The sequence below is a fragment of the Apaloderma vittatum genome, unplaced genomic scaffold (genome assembly GCF_000703405.1).
Source record: "Apaloderma vittatum isolate BGI_N311 unplaced genomic scaffold, ASM70340v1 scaffold2449, whole genome shotgun sequence".
Lineage (NCBI taxonomy): Eukaryota > Metazoa > Chordata > Aves > Trogoniformes > Trogonidae > Apaloderma > Apaloderma vittatum.
The window spans coordinates 2,357-21,579 of NW_009736747.1; the positions used below are offsets into that span (position 1 = coordinate 2,357).

The window sequence follows — 19,223 nt, forward strand, 5'->3', positions numbered from 1 at the left end:
TATACCGTCTTTCAGCTTTTTCCAGCACGGCTGCGGTGCTGCTTAGGACTTTCCACAGAAGCAGGGAATGACTCTTTTAAGAAGTGTAAAGATTACGGATATGGAGTATCATTAAAAACTAGTTAGGCATGATGGGTGGAGAAATATAAATTTGTATTGTTGAACTAAAGGAGACCGTGGAAAGCAGCTTTCTGTCAGTCACGGGCAAGCCTTGTATCAACAAGTCCCTACAATGTCTGGAAAAATTATTATCTTCCAGTTAAATTGTAACAAAAAGACTGCTTTCAACTTGCAACATGGACTTTGGTTATTTTAAGTCCCTAGCTAGGGAACATGTAGCACGTAGAAGCCCTTCTTCCATGAAGCATACTCCTTGTTTCAAACCTCTTTTGAAAAAGTTCTTTCTGAAGTAATTTTTGTGAAAGTCAGCTCTTGAAATCAGTATCTAACGTAGGTATGTGATTTGCTTTTAGGATGATTCCTCTCCAGAGTTTGTTTTTGAATGGAAGGATGCTCTTTTCCAGTAGAAGATGGTGATCCTAATTTATGATCATGGAGAAGGGGATAAGTTCAGTAGAAGTGTTACCTTCCAAATCATCTCAGGTTACAGCTGTAAAAGTGCTGGTCAAAGAGCCCGAAGCAAAGCAAACCCAAAGAGGGAAACGAGTGGGATTTGTGCTTGTCCATGCAGGTAAGATGCAGAAGTGTAACAGCTGGAATGGAAATAGAGCACATGCAAACTAATTATCAACTACAATTTTATATTGGCTTTGGACTACTAGTATGTTAGTGAAGTGACGTTAACTTTGAGTGTCAATCTGGGAGAGCAGAGTATGATTGGAAGTTGCATTGGCTGGAGGATCTTGGAAATCATTAATGAATTTGTAGGTCTTAGGGTATTCTAAATTCTTTTTTTCTCCTTGACAAAGAGAACCGCAAACAAAATCCCTAAATTAACTGGTTATGAAATGTCAAATTCTGCACTTAGCTGCTAAGCTTGGGAAATCTACAAAACGCGAGAGATCTTCCAGTCTACTTCCTTACACTCCAAAAATATCAAGCAAGCTGGTTCATTACTGACAGTTTTTTTGTCTGACTTCTCCCTAAGGACAATCTGGTGCAGACTTTTTAAAACCTCCTTAAGCCATTTATTGCAAAACTACTTTTTTTTTTTTCCCCCTTTCAAATATTTTCCTCCAAGTCTATTTTTTTTATATTATTCATATTCAGGTGAGTTACTATTTATTTCTTCCACATGTACTATAGAGCTCACCTGCTCAAATGTGATACATAAATGATGTTATGTTCCAGCCTAGGCCACTCTATGATTCCGTATTCTGTGTGTGTCGTGCTCAACACGTTCTTTTCTAATAGGTTCCTTATAAATATTATAAATCTGGAAATATTAGTCATGCTTATATCTGGCTTTATATTTTTTTTTTATCATATGTGTGGTGAAATGAGATGAAATTGAGCAAAGTAGCCTTGTGACACCTAAAATACTAAAAAACCACCAGCTTGGTTTATGAAATCCTGAAGTTAAAAAAAAAAGAAAAAAACCCTCATAGAACTTATTCTGGGTTCATATTTGATGGTCTTGGTATTCTGCTTTAAGACCAAATAGAATTGTTCAATATGTTGTCTTCTACAGGATTACTCTGCTTAACATTCTTTTTTATTTTGCTACATTATTACAACTTATTTTATTAGAGATTTTCAAAGCTAATATTTCTAGAGGTGAGAAAAGGGAAGTTGAGCACAAAAATGCAAGCACTCTTCTTTCAAGTGCAAACCCCCAAAAAACAGAAGAAGATGGAATTTAAATATTAGCATGCCAATTTTGTCTGTTATTTTTCTGATGCTGTGTTTAGTTGAATAGCGGGCGCTGATAAATTTTTCAGCTATGGAAGCAGACAGTGGCTACAAAATAGAGAAAAAATGGTTAGATGCACCAGGATAGACATAAAGACTGAAAATAGGAAAAAGGTGAAATGATTTGTATGATCTTGATTTCCAGGGACTCTCCTGTTTCTAAAGCAGGAGTAATGAGTTCTGAAAATGTAGCATAAACATAAGAAGATGAACACAGTGGTAACTGCAGTAAAAGAAGATTGGAGTTTTGACTTCAAATCAAAGGTTTTGCCCAATGATGGACAATAAATAAAATAGCTATGCTGGAAATCCTTCAAGAATTGGCAAAACTGGAATCTCTTGGAGACACTTTACAGGAACAGACTGTATGATGCTGAGATTTATACTTCTGTGATTCTGCATACTTACTCTGTGTCCTGTGTTTTACTGAGGGTATTTGACTTAATGTTGGAATGCATAAAATTGTCAATCATTGATATAAAAAGGAAATACCAAAGTAATCCTGAATAAGGAAGGCTGCATTTATCTTAATTCTTTATGTGAGCTATAGACTGTAGTTTGACAGGTAGCATAATCTCTTTTCTTTTTGCCTTAATTGCAGGTGCAGGTTATCATTCCGAATCCAAAGCTAAAGAGTACAAGCATGTGTGCAAAAGAGCCTGTCAGAAGGTATGTCTTATCAGCTCCGCACTCTTGTAGGGGATATATAAGAAACTTATTTGGTGGTGCTGTCCCTTCAGTAAGAATGGGCAAATCTGGGTTCAGCTACTCTGGGTGTACGTATTTCTAGAGTAAAAATGGAGCAGCGACCGTTAACGTGACACAGAGTGTGTGGCTGTGAGGTGCAGCAACGTTCTTATCAGTGGTGACAAATAGCAGGCACCAAAGGAACAGTGGGGAAACAGGTGAAGGTCACAGTGAGTACACGGAGCATTCCTTCAGCTTCCAGCACTCATCCTGAGGCTCTGGGGTTTGTGGAGCTAGATATGTTGCCTGGATTTTTCTTTCATCAAAGTCCACTCTTTTTGGAATTTATTTGAACTCTAGCATCCACATTGCTCTGTGGATGCAGAGATTTCTAGAATTCTTTTAATCTCCTCCAATAACTTAGCTTTGAAACTGGCGAGTCCTGTCAACTGATGAATGAGAAGCTGAAAAAACAAAATTTCTAATGTGTTTAGCTTTCTCTGGAGCGAAGCAACTGGAGACCTTGGCAGGCTTTTTAGAAGACTCTCAGAGTTGGCTTCTGATAATTTTCACTTCATCTTACAGTTCTGTTGCTGAATCCTAATACCGATCTAATTTTGTAATGAGAAGCCTCAGAAATCATCCAAATGTCACATTAGCTTCATTAAAGTTGTGCATTAGCCCTGGTTGTTTTCATTTTCCAGCTAATTATGTGTCAAAAAAGATTGCTTGCTATTGAATTTAAGTCTACTTTGAGATTCTGTTTGGTTCCTGAGGCTAGATAGCTTACGTCAATAACCTGTATGAAGAGCAAACAGTCAAGGGTTTGTCTTGCGACTGAAGATGCAGCCATAGTTGTTTTTTTGGGGTTCCCCAGGAAAACCTGACTGTAATATCTTGTCCAGTATGGAACTAAGAATCATATAATGGTTTGGGCTGGAAGGGACCTTTAGAGGCCATCTGGTCCAACCCCACTGCAGTGAGCAGGGACTTCTTCAACCAGGTCAGATTGCTCAGAGCTCCGTCCAGCCTGACCTTGGAAGTTTCCAAGGGTGAGGCTTCTACCACCTTTCTGGGCAACCTGTTCCAGGGTTTCGCCACCCTCGTTGTAAAAAATTCGTCCTTATTTCTAGTCTAAATGTACCCACTCTTATTGTACCCCTTGTCTTATTGTAACAGGCCCTGCTGAAAACATTGTCTCCTTCTTTGTTCTAGGCCCCTACAATAAAGTCTCCAATATTAGGCTCTAGAAGTTCATTTGTGTGCATGTATGGCTGGAAGATAACATTGTCTTGTCTCTTAGATGAGCTTACTTGTAGGTTCAGTTCAGTTTCAGGAGAATTGCAATATGTGGTGCTAGGGATTTTTGTTGAATCATAGAATCATAGAATGGCCTAAGCTGGAAGGGACCTTAGAGATCACTTTAATCCAGCCTCCCTGCCGCCAGGGGCTCCACCTCTCGATCAGATCAGGCAACACATGGGGACTGAATGGGAATTAGAAACTTCTTGACTGAAACATTAAATCTGACCATGCAGGAATCCGCTACTAAATGCAGCGTTGCAATTTCAGAGCCTTTAGGTCTGCTCTCATGTGGCGCAAACTGGTTATTTACAGTGGCTATTTCCCTGCTTTCATGTCCCCTTACATTTTAAACTAATTTGATGAAGGTTTTATCTTGTTCAGGACTAGGAAAATGTAAAGCTTAGTCACACAATATTAGAATAACTAAAAATTCTGTTTTACAGGCAATTGAAAAGCTACAGGCTGGTGCTCTTGCAACAGATGCAGTGACTGCAGCACTTATAGAATTAGAGGTATGAGTTTCTGACTAGTAGTAAACATGTCTCTTGGGTACATTACATTGCCAGATTTTTCAGTAGGAAGGTGCTTGTTCAACTGGGAAACCTACTGAGATTTCCATTTTTGTGCTACGTACATTAATTTTATCTTCTGCTTTTCCACTATAGTTTGGGTTATATTTATTTAAAGACTTTCCAAAAATGCAAACTGAATACACGTTGTCTAGTTGGTGCAATTTGATTATCATCTTAGGTATGTCTCATCAGATGGTCTTTAACCTTCAAGAATAAGTACAGTCATTAAAGACTTATTGTAAACTTTGTAGGGAACTTTATTTCTGACTTACCAAACTACAGGCAGACTGTACTGGCTCTGCTGCTTAGGGAGTGAAAAAAATGTTACTGGTCACAAGTTAACTAGAAATTCTAGGTCTGGGATAAGTCCTCATTCCTTTTGTTTGGATTAATATCTCACACTAAGTTATGTTTCACTTCCTGAAATTATGATCCATAATTATATGTATTTTATATGTATATATGGATTTTATGTGTAGTTAGCCTTTAGCAGTTCTGTTAACACTCATGTAGGAATTATATTGAGGTAACTGAATATGTTTTCTTGGGTTGCGTTATTCATACCTTTTTCGGTTCCTTGGGATAATTCCACAAAAGTGATTGCGTAAATTTAGTACTGCTTGTCTCTCCATCCAATTAAGGGACTTTGTGAGAATGAGGGAGGAATTTGAAGTTCTTACTTGTCCCACAACATACTTCTACTGTGCATTTAAATTAATGCAATTCCCCAAGGCTTTTTTTTCTTACATTTTTTGCTTTGTGTCTGTATTATCTCTGAGAAGATAAGAGACTAGAAGCAGGCTGTTCAGAGAAATGTGACTTCAGTGTAAGATAATGTTTTTTTTTTTTCCGATTTTTATTATAAAATATATATAGGAAAATAGGACAAGTAATGTTTTTATTTCAGAATAGTTTTTGTTAGTTAAGATAGAAAGTCTCCATAATCGTAAAGAGATGAGCAGCTCTTTGTGAGATTTTTTGAGAAGTATCTTACTGGGGTGGTGAGATTTTTATAGCATCTGACTTCAGTGAAGGGTTTCTAGGAAATAATGTAGAAGAGAGTGAAGCTGAAAGAATCTCTGGGATATATATGAGGCAATTTGGTTATTGTCCCAGGTCTACTAATCCCTCATGACAGTAATGATTGAAACAGGGATTCCTCTTCTCCTGTAAGGAGTAATTGCCTTTTCCTCTCCATTAGTAAAGCAGGAAGGCAAGGTAAGTGTTGTGCTGTAAAAATAATTTCCTGCGTTTGGAATTTATAGTAGTATTCGGAAAGGATTAGCGGTGGATTTGCTTACACACACGTTAGGAAAGTGTTAATTAACATACTTGATAGTATTAGCGTAAGGCAGGCAGTATGTACCTTAGGATGTGTTAGACATGCTGCCTGGGAGCCAAGACTTCTGTCGTACTTTTACCTTGGCAAGCTTCCTGGCCTTAAACAGCACTTCTGGTCTCCACTGAGCTGTTCAAATATGCTTTCATGTGTTATCTTAGCCATCAGAATATAGCTGTGTGACAAAAAAAGGAACATCCCTAATGGGATTATTTATAATGCACTTCCATAAACTAACCGAGGCTGCTGTTACTCCCCAAGTTTAGTTTGTGTGTTAGTTCCCTCCTCAGTGGAAAAAAATAAAATAAAATTTGCTTTGTTTTGTGATTTTTGGTGTGTTCCTGAGCTGCACAGAAGAAAAGATATTTTAGGAAGATTAACCTAACGGTTATATATCTCTTTGCAACTGTGCCTGGGGTAAACTTTTTGTCTGTTTTTTTTATCCCCAAGAGACTTCTTTTAGTCTGAAGTGACACTGTGTGGAAAGTTATGGCTTTGAGATGAAATAAAAATCTTATTATGCTCCAATCAGCTACGTTTTTAGCCTTATCTGTCTTGCTACTATTGTGGTGATGCCTGCCATTGATCCACTTTCTGGTTTTGTAATTGTTCTAGGTAATATTTTTATGCATACTGTTGCATAAAACCCGTTCTTTCCCTTCTCCCTGTTTTTAACATTAAACATTATTTTGTTCAGGTCATTAAAGTAATTATTTGCTTTCATTTTTTCATTCGGTGATATATATAACCTCTTAACTGTAGGTTTTTCCTTCTGTTGCTGAGACAAAGAATATTGGGTTTGGGATTTGCGCTTCTTTTAAATTCAAGTACGTAGCTGCGCAGTTATGTTGAGGAAAAATTAAATGTCTACCCAAAGCAGGTGTGGTTTGCAGTGTCAGTTTTTTTGATCTGGTCTGGGAAATTGTGCAGTGTTAGACTGTCAGCTTTCAAAATGTTGAAAGGTTTGTATCTACCCCTACCTCATTCTGTACTCCGCCTCCAGACACCTCTGTCATTTCTGTAGCTGCATCTAATTCTGATGTTTTTCCTATCGCTCTATAGAAAACGGAAAACTGCACGTGAGCAAACCAAACAGAATAGTTTTTTCTCATAGTTACAAAACTTCAGGGGTAAGAAATTTAAGTTTGTGTGTTGACAGTAGCTCTAATGAGCTATCGCTACTCTTTTGTTTGTGCAAGAAAAAGCATTGGCTTTTTGTAAAGTACTTTACCGTTTTGAGTTGGCAAATACGAAGTGAAAACCTGTATGAAAAAGATGTTTTTTAAGTATGCCACTAATACAGATTATGATACAGAAAACAGAAGTTTGTGTAGTGTGATAACAGATTCCATGATGAAGTACTATTTGTAACTCCTTGGTATTTTGATTGCTGTAGAACACATTGCTGTGAGTTTATGTGAAATATTTAGTCACTTTTACAGTTCTCTAGGACTCATAATGCTGTATTCCGAAAATCTATGGTTTTTGCAAGACATAAATATCTGTTCGTGGAAGTGTCACAAAAGATGAATTTTCTTCCTCGGTTCCACTCAATTACACAACTCCTATTACATGGAATTTCAGCTAATCCAAGAGGCATCACTTCAAAGACTTGTTGAGGCGCGAGACTTGCTCTTGATCTTTTATGAGCAAGCTGACAGTTTGCTTGTGGTATGCTGTCCGTTTTTTGTTGGTTTTTTTTGCTCTAAACAGAAAATGAACAGTCTTTCTTTATTGGACTATATGAATCTCAAGTGAAATAGTGTTCTGTGATTAAGATAGTAATGCTAATAGTTAACTAGAGAAAAGGCAGATTTCTTTTGCAAAGTGACAAGGGCAGCTGACCCAGAATACTCTTGAAATAACTGTGCTCGTCTTCCTAAGCATCGGCTGTATTTGATAAGTTGATTAAAGGCAGTTACGTTTCACAGTTTGTCAACTCTGTCATTGCAGAGAAACAAATGAACGTTACCTTTTTCTGCTTTTGATGATAAAATGGTCCAGACAAGGTGTTTTGTAAAACTCATCATTTACACCGTATGCTTCTGCCAAGACATGATGGCGGTACCGTTTCTTTTTGCACTCTTGCTATCAGCCACCGTATCAAGTCCGAGTTTCTCTTGAAACACACAGGGATTTGGGCAGCATTTTTGGGGAGAGAGGGAAGGTCCCCCTTCACACTCCTCCCTTAAAACTTGCAGTTTTCAACAAAACCACATACTGATTGTATTGGTAGTTTGCTGTGAGAACAGTTTGCCATTTCAAGCTTTCTTTTTTTTTAACTGTAGAGCACTTCAGAAAGTTTACCGTTCCGGGTACTGGAGACAAGAAGTTTGTTCTAAAGAATGATGAAGATTTCCAACTTTTTCTAAGTTTATTAATAACCTTGTGTAAATCACTGTTTCTTTAATGTGACTTCAGCAGGGGGCTCTTCATGAATGTAATTTAAATTTGAAGTTAGTATTATCGATGAGGAAGAGAATGTCACATTTTGGATTTCAACTTTCTTGCTACTGAAATTGCTCAATTTATTTTGCGCTTTGTTGTTGTGCATCGACGCAAAGGATATTTTGAACCTGTTGGTATACTCAGTAGGTTTTTGTGGCTGTCAGCAAAATTTTGCACTGAAAGAGCTTGTTTCTTGTTTTTAATTTGATTTTGTTTATTAGTTTTATAGTAATAAAGACTTTTGAATATACAGTCTCAGTCCCAAGGAGTTATCTTTTAAAATGAAAGCAGAATGCCAGCAGCCTTATTTTGTTAAGGCAGTCATCATAGATGAACTTTTAAGGGATAATGAGCTGGCAGTTGTTAATTCTAGTTAAAAGTAATACTGTGATGTTTTACAGCAGAGTGCCTAACAGTAATCCATGACAAAAGTAGTTTTTGAAACCATTTTAGTTGGTGTAATTGAAAGGAATATGACTCATCCTTGTAGACAATTAGTTATTGTCACTAAATTCCCACAGGAAAACCAATTTTAAAATTATAGTGTGTAAAAAGAAATGCCTGTAGACTTTGAATCCTTCTTAAAAGTTGCAAATAAACCATGACCAAAACTGTATTGAAGATGGATGAAATGTTCTTTAATGCTTATTGAAATTAAAGTATTTTGACTATTTGCCTGGTTATAATTCAGGACTATTAGTGTTACAGTGTTGAGTAACTTCTTCACGGATTCCAACTTAGACCGCAGCTAGAAACTTTAGCGTGCCTGTGTTTGCTGCCAGAACATTTATAAATATATCCTGAAGTAAAAAGGATTCTAAAAATAAAAATAATACACTTGATAGCTTGAGAGTATTTTATGTGATAGGTAACTTGGGAAAAAAAAAAATCTCGTTTCTTATCTTAAACCTTTGTATTATCTCCTTTGCTACAGGTTTGTACTTACAGGCTGTATGTTAGAGACACTTCAGTGGTGGAGTAATAGCCAGGTAGTCTAGTATTTCTCATATAATTGAAAGCTTATGTTTTGTTAAAATGCTATGAATAGCTATTTGTATTTTCCCTCTTTTTTTTTATTTTCCTGTATTAGTAGGGCTTGCTGTTAACATATAAAGCTGATGCTTGGTTTGCTCGCTTGTCTCTTTTCAGCGTCCTTAGAGATATAAAGGCTAATCTCTGCTTGTATTTTTAAATAAAAGTATATTCCTTTTCCTCCTTTCCCCTCTTCCCTCCTCCTGGGCCCATGCCTTGACTGGGTTTTTCTCCATCTGATGGCAATCGTGTTGTTCCTGCAGTGCTAGTACTGCGTTGTTTTGTCCAAGGGTGTGAAGAGACTGCTTCAGTTAGCTCAGTTTTTCTTCCCCAACTGAAAGCATACAAGCTTCTGTTTTAATAATGGTTCTGCATCCCTTGAAGGTTTTGAATTTTCATTTCAAGATACAACTTAATTTTCACAAGCTGTTGTGAAATCCATTTGTGTATCAGAGCCTTGAAATCTTTTGGTCCAGCTTTGCAGAGACTGTTGTTTTCAAAAAGAGGTGTGTTTATGTGGTGTATTTCATGTCCTTGCCTCTTCATAGAAGTAGATATGAATTTCTATTTCCATTTTTTTTACAAAGATTTTTCCCTACCTCATTTCAGAGGCTTTATATCTTATCTCAGAGATAACTCAGGTAGGGATCAAAACTTCCATGTGTTCACACCCAGTTCCTGCACAGTCTAAAGCTGTTATCAGATCCTCTTTCAGGTCTGTGAAGTTAAAGCAACCACCTTCCTCTTGGCAATTCTGAAACCATCTTCTTAATTGAGTGCAATCTGATTGTAGAGCTAAGTAAGGCTCTGTAGAAATTTAGAAGAGGTGCTTGGAATTCAGACTTTATTTCTTTTTCACCTGAGAAGTTACTTATGTTGTGACTGATTGTCCTGGTAAGATTCCTTCTGAGTCCTAAAATGAAAGGGCTACACTGCAAAGAGGCATCTATAATTTACTTAGTGTAGAGTTTTTATTTGTTGAATAATCTCTAGTCTTCTCATAAATATTCTGTAGTTAAAAACAGGTGGCATACCCTTTGTCTTGAGATCCTCTGAGTAAGTTATCTCGTGGCGCATCCTTAGTGTTGCACTGGTGAAGGTGTTATGCCAAAGCATCAAGCACATCTAGATTTTTAGGAAAAAGGGGAACTAGTGCCACTCTGTGTCCTGTATTTTTTCCCTACTGTCTTTTATTTTCATCAGGCAGTAGAGAGCTTTGTGTCTCGACTGCAGAAGTATTCTAAATGATGTTACTAGGACTTCTGATGGGCCCTTCTTACTCCCTTTATTTGACTATGACATCTGCTCTTAAGAAAACAACTGTCTTTGTTCTATGGCAGTGACAAATTTGTAGAGCACAAAATTCTTCCTCTTTGCTGATGTTTTTGAATCTAATGTACTGAGCGAATATTAGAAATTTGTCTCCAGCCTTGCAGGTTGATGTGCTTTGATTACCTGTGGGCAAGGAACTTGTACAGCCCCAGGAGTAAACACTGTTCAACCTAACGCGTTCCTGCTTTTACTTTGTCCTCCAAGTATCTCTCACTCTTTGCATTCAGATTCCTTCCAATCACGTCTCTGCTCTTTTTGCTCTAAACTTCCCTGACTTAATTTTCATGGTATTCATACAGCCTGGGAAGCAATGAAGTTGGTTATGCCAGCAGCTGCTCTGCAGTCTTCCACCTTTTCAAGGCTATCACCTTGGTACGCTTTTAGAAATCATATTCCCACCCTTCTAGGGCAACTTATTCCCTGTGCACTAAACAGGAAATGTTTCATTAACCTGAAATATTTTACATTTACTTATTTGCTGTGAGGCATAACTGTCAAAATGAACACCACAATATATGCAGTGTATTTGAAGATCTATTGTGGTGTAGGATAAAACAGCATAGAATAAAGTATTGTGCTTCTTGTTGGATGTGAAGGAAAAAGCAGAAAATAAAGATGGGTAGTATAAAATGAACATGGGAGGATTACAGTCTGTTTCATGCTCATGTTTTATATATTCATGATTCTTCAGGAAGTAGCATTTTGGTGACTCAGACACTAAGAACGCTATCTCTGTAAACTAGAATCAACATCTTGCAAAACAGGTTTTGAATGTACTCACTACTTGCTCATTTGGAAGTTAACATAAGTTAGCTGACTTACATCAAATTTATTTTTCATTTCTGTCTGCTGTCTCTTTCTTTTGCTTCCTTTTATTCATTGCAAATTAGTATGTACAGAAAAAAACTAGTTCACTTAACATTTGAGACAGAGCTGTTTCCAGTATTTTGTTTCCTGATTCATCTTTTATTACACATACTGTAAAAGTATGACCATCTAATTTCATTGCCGTGTTCATTTGTGGGCTTGACAAACATTTTTCTTTCTTGCATCAAGCTGTGACACTGTTATAATAAAAACAGATCTGAAACTCCAAAAGCACGCAGCGTCTCAGAGATTTTACTGTTTGGGGCTGTTACCTTTCTTTGCCCTGTACTCATTTTGTGCTTGCATCTGGGAGGAAACTGTCTTGAACTGGTGGTGAGACTCCTGAACGGTTCCACTTCGAAATTTTGTGGTTTTAAAGATGTGGGGATGCTCTGGTGAAATGAAGGAGCAAAAGTGGGTGGTTTTAATTCTAGCACCCAAAATTTCTTGTTTGAGAAGTTTGAGTTTGCAAAATGCTACGGAAGATGCTAATAAAAGAGGAGTTAGGTTTTTCATTAGTTTACTAAATGTTGTCCCGTGCTTTCTATGAAATACATATTGTTTTTTGTTTAAGATACTTCCAGACTGCAGTAGTCTCTGTCCTTATGTTAATGATCAAATAGAAAATTTGCAAAGTGAATTGTTGCTGATGCTTTATTTGTGCATGCAGTGCTGCAATCGCAGGCTTAGAACATTGGGGAAAGGTACCGTTCTTTTTTGCTGCTGTGTAATGTTTTAGGAGTTTCAGAGGTAGACTGTGGTCTGGTAGACTGGTTCTTAGATGTTATTTAGATGTTATGTGATGGCTTAGGGACCGAATGAAGTGAGTATTTTGGGAGAGGGAGAGGTTTTCACTCATGTTGTAAAACTTTTGCTCGCATGTAAATGATGATGTTAAATTGTTGGGTCATTGGTTTTCATATTGGCACATTATTAGACTTGAGGCCTGTCACACCCTATAAAGGGTGTAAGGTGTCCTTTATAGTAATTTGAGATGCCCTGTTCAAGTTTTTGTTGTGGAAGATTAAACTAGTAGAATAAGAAAGTTGACTGTGCTAAGATCAGTGACATCATACACAAAAGTTTTGGTCTAGTCTGTTACGGATATGGCCTTATAGTGTTTTGTTCTTATTTTTAGGACTCTCCTTTTACAAATGCAGGATTGGGGTCTAACCTAAACCTTCTGGGTGAGATAGAATGTGATGCCAGTATAATGGATGGAAAATCATTAAATTTTGGAGCAGTTGGAGCACTGAGTGGTATGTTAACTATGTATTATAAAACTAACTACTGTTTTATATGCAGAGATCAGTTTGTTTTTTTTTTCTTTTTTGGAGAGGGGAGACATTGTAAATACTGTCCCATTAAAATAAATTCTGCCTCCTTTAAAAAAAGGAGGTGGCATTGCTGCTCCCTGAAGATACTGTTTTGTGGTTTGTGTTGATTTGCTTTGTCTAACATTGTCTTATTAGTTCACTGATAATCCTTTGATGCAGAACAATTGTATGATACTGTACAGCATTCACAGTGGGAGCGAGTTTGCTAAGATAAGTTCATAGAATAACTTTATTATAAAATGCCGTTAGTAGAAGAAAGATTACAAGCCTTTAAATTAGGCTTTATATTTGATTTTGTCGTCGATCTCCTCCAGGAACTGACTGGTATATAATTCTGTCATAAGGTCAATTGAGATTTTGGTCTCTCAGTTAAGATGGTGAAATTAGGATCCTACGGGACCAAAGTTTCCTTGGTAGTGTCAGAAGGCTGTGCGGGGTGCTGGCCTCCAAACTGAAGTGCCTCGTGTACTTTTGAGAATGGATACAGCTGCTAATTTATCAAGCTCTTTGCTTGGGATGTAACGTTTCTGTACGCTGTCGATTTGGACTCATTTTGTGTATTACTCTTGTAAATTTAGATACATTTGCATATGGGACTTATTTAATCTGAGAACTAATGTGCATCTCTTTTTTTGGTTTTAGCTTTCAGTACAAAACAAATATAGGTATACAGTCCCCAGGAAGGATTGTTGAGGTTTTGTCATAAGTACATTGAACAGCCCTAACTGTTACTTCTGAATAGCTTTTCTGACACTGTTTCAAGCTTTGTTCTTTATCCTAGAATAGTTCTAAATCGTGGTAATAACTTCCTCATGTAGATATAAATCTAAAATAAATAGTAAAATAAAGTGTGTCAAGGCTTGTTTGTTATGCAATGTGTCCTTTGGGGAAGGAAGAAATGAGGGAGGGAAAGCTAAGCCTGAATCCTGTAATCTGTGTTCTGGCCAAATAGATCCAAATGAAAGCTCTTACCATCTTGAAAAATTAGTGCTCATAAAACATTTTGGGCTTGTAGAATACCGTAGATTTATTTCGAGATTTCTGTGGTACAGTGGCACTCCTAATATATATCCTAAAAAAAACCCAACAAAAAACCCCAAAAGATGGGGGAAAGTATTGATTAGAAGACTTTGTCACTACTGATAGGGCACGTGAAGGGAAATCTAATAAAGTTATTGAAATGAAACATAACATAAGGTGTTTCTTAATGACTTGGCAAAGCTGTGGAAATGAAACTGACTTCCATTGCCAAAATGAACACTACGATGCTATGTGGAAAAATATTTTAATATTTTGTTCCCATTCTTTTTGCTAATTTTTCTTTTCAGGAATCAAGAACCCAGTTTCAGTTGCAAATAGATTGTTGTGTGAAGGGCAGAAGGGAAAACTCTCTGCTGGCAGAATTCCACCTTGGTAATTGCTTTGTTCTGCTTGACTTTACTCTGGTCTTTCGTCTCTGCTGCATGCAATATTTGAAAGTTGTATCTTATCCCAAGAAGGCTGGTGCTGTTTTACATACCAGTGATAGCGTGCCTTTAAAAAGAAGATAAAGTTTGTTCTCTGATCTTGAAACATCTTGTGCACTTGATGAAGCTGCAGATAGAGTGAAGTGTTGTGAATAGATGGCAACATCATTTTGTATTAATTTCAGTCTGTTTGATTATTTCCAGTTACATGGTACTGAATTGTTACATTTGTTACTTTAGCATTTTGAAAAATCCTTCAATGTATCAAGATTAAAATGAAATTCTACTGCCTTTCTCTCTAGCTTTGAAAAAAAGCAATGTAGTTTTTCACAAGTATATAAAAGAATCCTACTTTACTGCCCGGTTTTGTGGAAATCTGTAGTGTTTAGTAACTTCCTCTTCTTTTAGCCAAAATGGGAAATATTTTCAAGATAGATTTAATAGTATTTACAACAACAATGAAAACATGCGCTGCTTTATTGAGATGGGTATAATACCTAGATCGAAGAAGTAATTACTAAATGCGTAACATTTTAAAATATTATTGCATCATTTTGGAAAGAATCCAAGAAATGTGTCAGAATTGATTGCTCTTAAAAATATCATATTTTCATCAGCAGTTTAAATTGACAAGTAGAGGACTTGAATGATTGTTCATATTAATTGGTTGCTATTATTTTTAAAATAACTGAATGGAAAACAAACTATATCCCCTTGCCCTCAAAGGACAAGACTAAGTCTTTCAAACGCTGTGCAAAGTCCTGGCTAACACATGTCTTTAAAAAAAGACAAGGGAGCTCAAAGTCTCAAGGCAAAAGGTAAACTGTCTTTGGAACCAACACATACAGTTTATCGTGCAGTTGTTGGTGACCTGAGTCACCTAATACATATTTGCATTTCTTTTTTCCCCATTCTGGATTTTGAACGTGTATTTTATTAGAGCAAATTATTTACCCTCGGAATAACCTATATGCTTGGGATTTTATGGGTTGTGCTTTAGAAGTGCTTTGGTAGATGCTCCTGTACATACAGGGCGTCTCAAGTTCAGAACTATCGAGCTCATATCCATTGTAGGTGATGACTGCTGACCATTTCATGCCTTGCCTTTCAGACAGGGTTTGGCCTGACACTTTGTTTTCAGACTGAAATATATTCCTGCACAAGCTGGAAATATATGTAGTCAAATGACAAGAGAGCAGCTGTATTTTGGCATTCCTACCAAGTGTCAGAATTTTAGTAATTGGTTTTTATTTGTAAAGATACACAAGTTTCATTTTGTTTCTCATGGGTAAATAGTGTCATTGGGGAATCTTCCAGATACTGCTTAGCCTAAGCACCTGTCTTGTTAAAGAAACTTAGTGGTAGCACCTGTTCCTATAGCATGATCTAAGCGAGCTTAATGTTTTTTTTGGCCAGAATGTTTAGCATATGACCACGCAAGAAAAATTCAGAAACTGTGAAGTTAGTAAAAGGGGAGATTCTTGTCTGTAAAAGAACATATGGAAGCGACCAGTTCAGTACCTGTTTTATAGTGACAGTTCAAAATCAATTTAAAATGGTACTTTGCTAATTTTCGGTAGAAGAAATTCTGATGAATGTGAATGTATTTGTTTTGAGATGTTAAACTTATTGGGAAGGAGTGGTCAGGTCTCTTAACCAATTTGTTGTAAGTTGCACTGTAGAGTGTGTTTTTCTGGATCAGCATCTTCTTGTCTTGTTCAAAACACAGAATCCCACTATCCAAGTTAAAATTTTAGAAGTTTAAATTTAGAATCCCTGAGTGCATGAGTGGATCTGTTTTAAACTTAATGGGAAGGAGTGGTCAGGTCTCTTAACCGATGTATCCAATTTGTTGTAAGTTGCACTGTAGAGTGTGTTTTTCTGGATCAGCATCTTCTTGTCTTGTTCAAAACACAGAATCCCACTATCCAAGTTAAAATTTTAGAAGTTTAAATTTAGAATCCCTGAGTGCATGAGTGGATCTGTTGAAACTTGTAAAGCCTTTATATCTCTGCCATATTTTATTCAGCTTGATGTTGGATTTTCTCTGCCTATGTATGCAGGAACAGAAAATACAGAACTTGTAAATGTTACCTATTAGCATATAAGATATTCCTGTTCATTGTATAATTTTACCAAAAGAAAACACTGTTATAATTGCATAGTTACATATTGGATGGATGTTTGGAAGTAGTCTTTGGTCACAGAATAATGGATTAGATGTTTAATAATAATGTTTGAAGTTATTCTATTTCTTAGACTGAAACCTTGACCTTAAGGAAAAGGCTTATTTACATCTGTTTTCTATTAAGTGCAGATACGTAAGAGTTGCAGGATGGTGCAAATGCACCTAAATGCTTTATTTCTTAGAACTACTTAGCATTACACCTAAGTTCGTGTCTGTATCCCTTTTTCAGCATTAATAGAATCATAGAATATTAGGGGTTGGAAGGGACAGCTAGAGATCATCTAGTCCAACTGCCCTGCCAGAGCAGGATCACCTATAGAGTAACCTATCTAGGGAAGAATCTCTGAGGGGTTTTTTGTTTGTTTTGTTGTTTTTTTTCTTTTTTCTTTTCCTCTGGGTATACAGGGATTTGTAATTGCTTTACGCAGTTTTACAGTTCTGTAGGTAGGGTATCTACGCTGTGTAACTTGTAGGGAGTGCCCAGTCAAGAGCATGCCTAAAGCGATGACTTGCACCACCATTTCTCTCTGTTCTGTATTTCTTCAGAACAATTTCTTTATAACAGTGATTTCATAGTGATTGCTGCTTTTTACAGTAAATATTACAAAGTGAATTTATTACATTCAGGATTGCCGTGACCATCTTTAACAAACCTAACCTCCTTCTTCCACCTGTGTGTAGCTTTGTGTTGCCTGTTTCACTACAGCCCATGTGAAATGGTCCTCTTTGGAGCAAATAGCGTCAGGGTAACCATATTCTTGAAGAAAATTGCCTAAAGAGACCACTTTAGAGACCTTTACTTGCTTTTTCTGTTAATATGATCTCGTTGGCTTGGAACTGGAAAGCGTCAGTTCCTTGCTGGGAGGGTGTTTTTGTCTTGTGTGTGTTCTGAGCTTTTACCAACTGCAGACTGCTCTTCGTTTGATATATTTGCAAGAAAGATCTTATCTTCTTTGTGCAGAGCCAACTTTCAGTGTAGCAGAGCACAAACTCATTCATCCTTTGTTTTGAGTTTTTCCCCCCTTTGGAAAGCTGTATTTCGAATTAGCCTGGAGACTTTTGAAACTCGGTGGGATTTTGGCTGCTTTCTAGAGCCCACTGGCTTTATTCCCTATTTCCCTCTACCCAATGAATCAAGCTTAGTGGTAGCTGTTGAGAGGAAGTTTTGGGTTTATGTCATCTTAACTATTGCCCTGTTCATTCTTGCCTGCTGCAGCTTTTCTACATGGCTACATGGGTGATTCTAGTGGCAATTAAAGCAGTTGCCAAGTGCCAGACTGCTGGTTCCCACCCGGTCACTGTGGCTGGTACAATGGTGTGGGTGGCTGCGTGTTGAACAGGATCACAGAACATGATTTCGAGGGCTTGTAAAGACCATTTAGTTGTATTTAGCTGATACTTACTGGGCTACCTGCAGTACTGAGTTCATGCTGTGTGTCCAGTAGGAGTCTTTTACTAACAAATTCTGTATCAATTTATAGGAGATGCAGTAGAGGTAGTACAGGCAACAAAAACTGTTTATTTTACCTTTTTTTTTGTTTATGCTGTCCTTTCAAGACATCTAAACTGAAAAGTTTAAAAGAAGTGGATGATCTCTGTGGTGTTACGGGTCCTCAGTTAGACGTCTGCTTCGTTCTAACTGTTCTTTGGGACCAGAACTGGAAAAGACTGGGAGAGGACAGCCAGAGTTATCTAGAGTTACAGATACAGCTGTGAGCGAAGTGAAAGTCACATCACTTCAGTTTTGAGACATTTTTGGGTGCTTTTTTTGCCCTCTTATAGTGACCGTTACTGTGGTTTTAAGTTTTAAATAGGCAATTGTGAGATTGCTTGTAAAATGCACTTTCTGACTCATCTGTGCTGTTGAAGTTACCGTATATAAAACTTCTGATATTTGAGCTTGGTACTCGCTTCAACTACCTTTGCTCTCTGTGTAAATTGTTTTAGTGAACAGCAAGTGCTAATTCACTTCTTGAAAATGCATTGTTGATAGAAAACTATTTCTTCTCTTAGTCAGTGGAGAATACTACTTAATTAGGTTTGGCTACAATTTGCAGTTCTCTCTTTTGTTTAATGAAAGTGACAGGTTGTTTCTTGAGCACTAGCTCGAGATGCTCGAGTTCTCCTGAAATAACCAGTAACTTATTCTACAATATCTTGCAACATGAGCAATGTTTATCTGGAGCTGCACTGACAATGGTAAGAAATATGTATTTAACAATTCAAATTCTCATCTGGATAATTTTTTTGGGATACTTTTGTAATGAAAGAATGGACACACCTCTTGTATTGGTTAAGTCATAGCAAAGACGGAAAGCATGACCTCAAAATACTATGTACTGGAAGTTGCAAGTGTCAGATACAGCATTGTCAAGAAAACTTCCAACAGCACTAATGCCAACAAACTTGCTGTATCAATAGCATTCTCAGAAACTAGTTCTAGATAGCCCCAGGGACTACTTTGTAGCTGAAATTACTTCTTTAACCTGATTTATAAGTCTAGTATTTCCATAATGTTTCTTGAAGTTGCTGTAAATCCTCAGTCTTTACTCCTGGTGATTAGGGAGTTGTGTTATTCTTAATTCAAACAGGGGAGATAAGATTGGAAATAGTTGTCCTTTAGCGTGGTGTTGTTGGTACTGTTGTGCAGCAGCTTTCTGAAAATGTGTGATTTCCAACTACTTACTCCAACCCCTTTTCAGTGAATTTCTTTAAGGGGAAGGGGAAGCAGTGCAGATAATTGAGGCTTGCTTTCTGCCCCCCCCCCCCCCCCACCTC

At 37.1% G+C, this 19,223-nt stretch overlaps 1 protein-coding gene across 1 annotated transcript in view; it reads left to right on the top strand.

The window, feature by feature from the left end:
- Positions 1 to 472: 472 nt before the first annotated feature.
- The window catches only part of TASP1 (taspase, threonine aspartase, 1), a gene marked incomplete at its 3' end in the record, with an annotated part of 38,248 nt that continues 19,497 nt past the window's right edge, over positions 473 to 19,223 (top strand). Inside the window, exons 1-5 of the mRNA XM_009877088.1 lie at positions 473 to 691; positions 2,474 to 2,541; positions 4,308 to 4,376; positions 12,593 to 12,713; positions 14,120 to 14,204. Of these exons, the coding sequence (XP_009875390.1) occupies positions 547 to 691; positions 2,474 to 2,541; positions 4,308 to 4,376; positions 12,593 to 12,713; positions 14,120 to 14,204 (488 nt within the window). The remainder of the gene's footprint in view (positions 692 to 2,473; positions 2,542 to 4,307; positions 4,377 to 12,592; positions 12,714 to 14,119; positions 14,205 to 19,223) is intronic.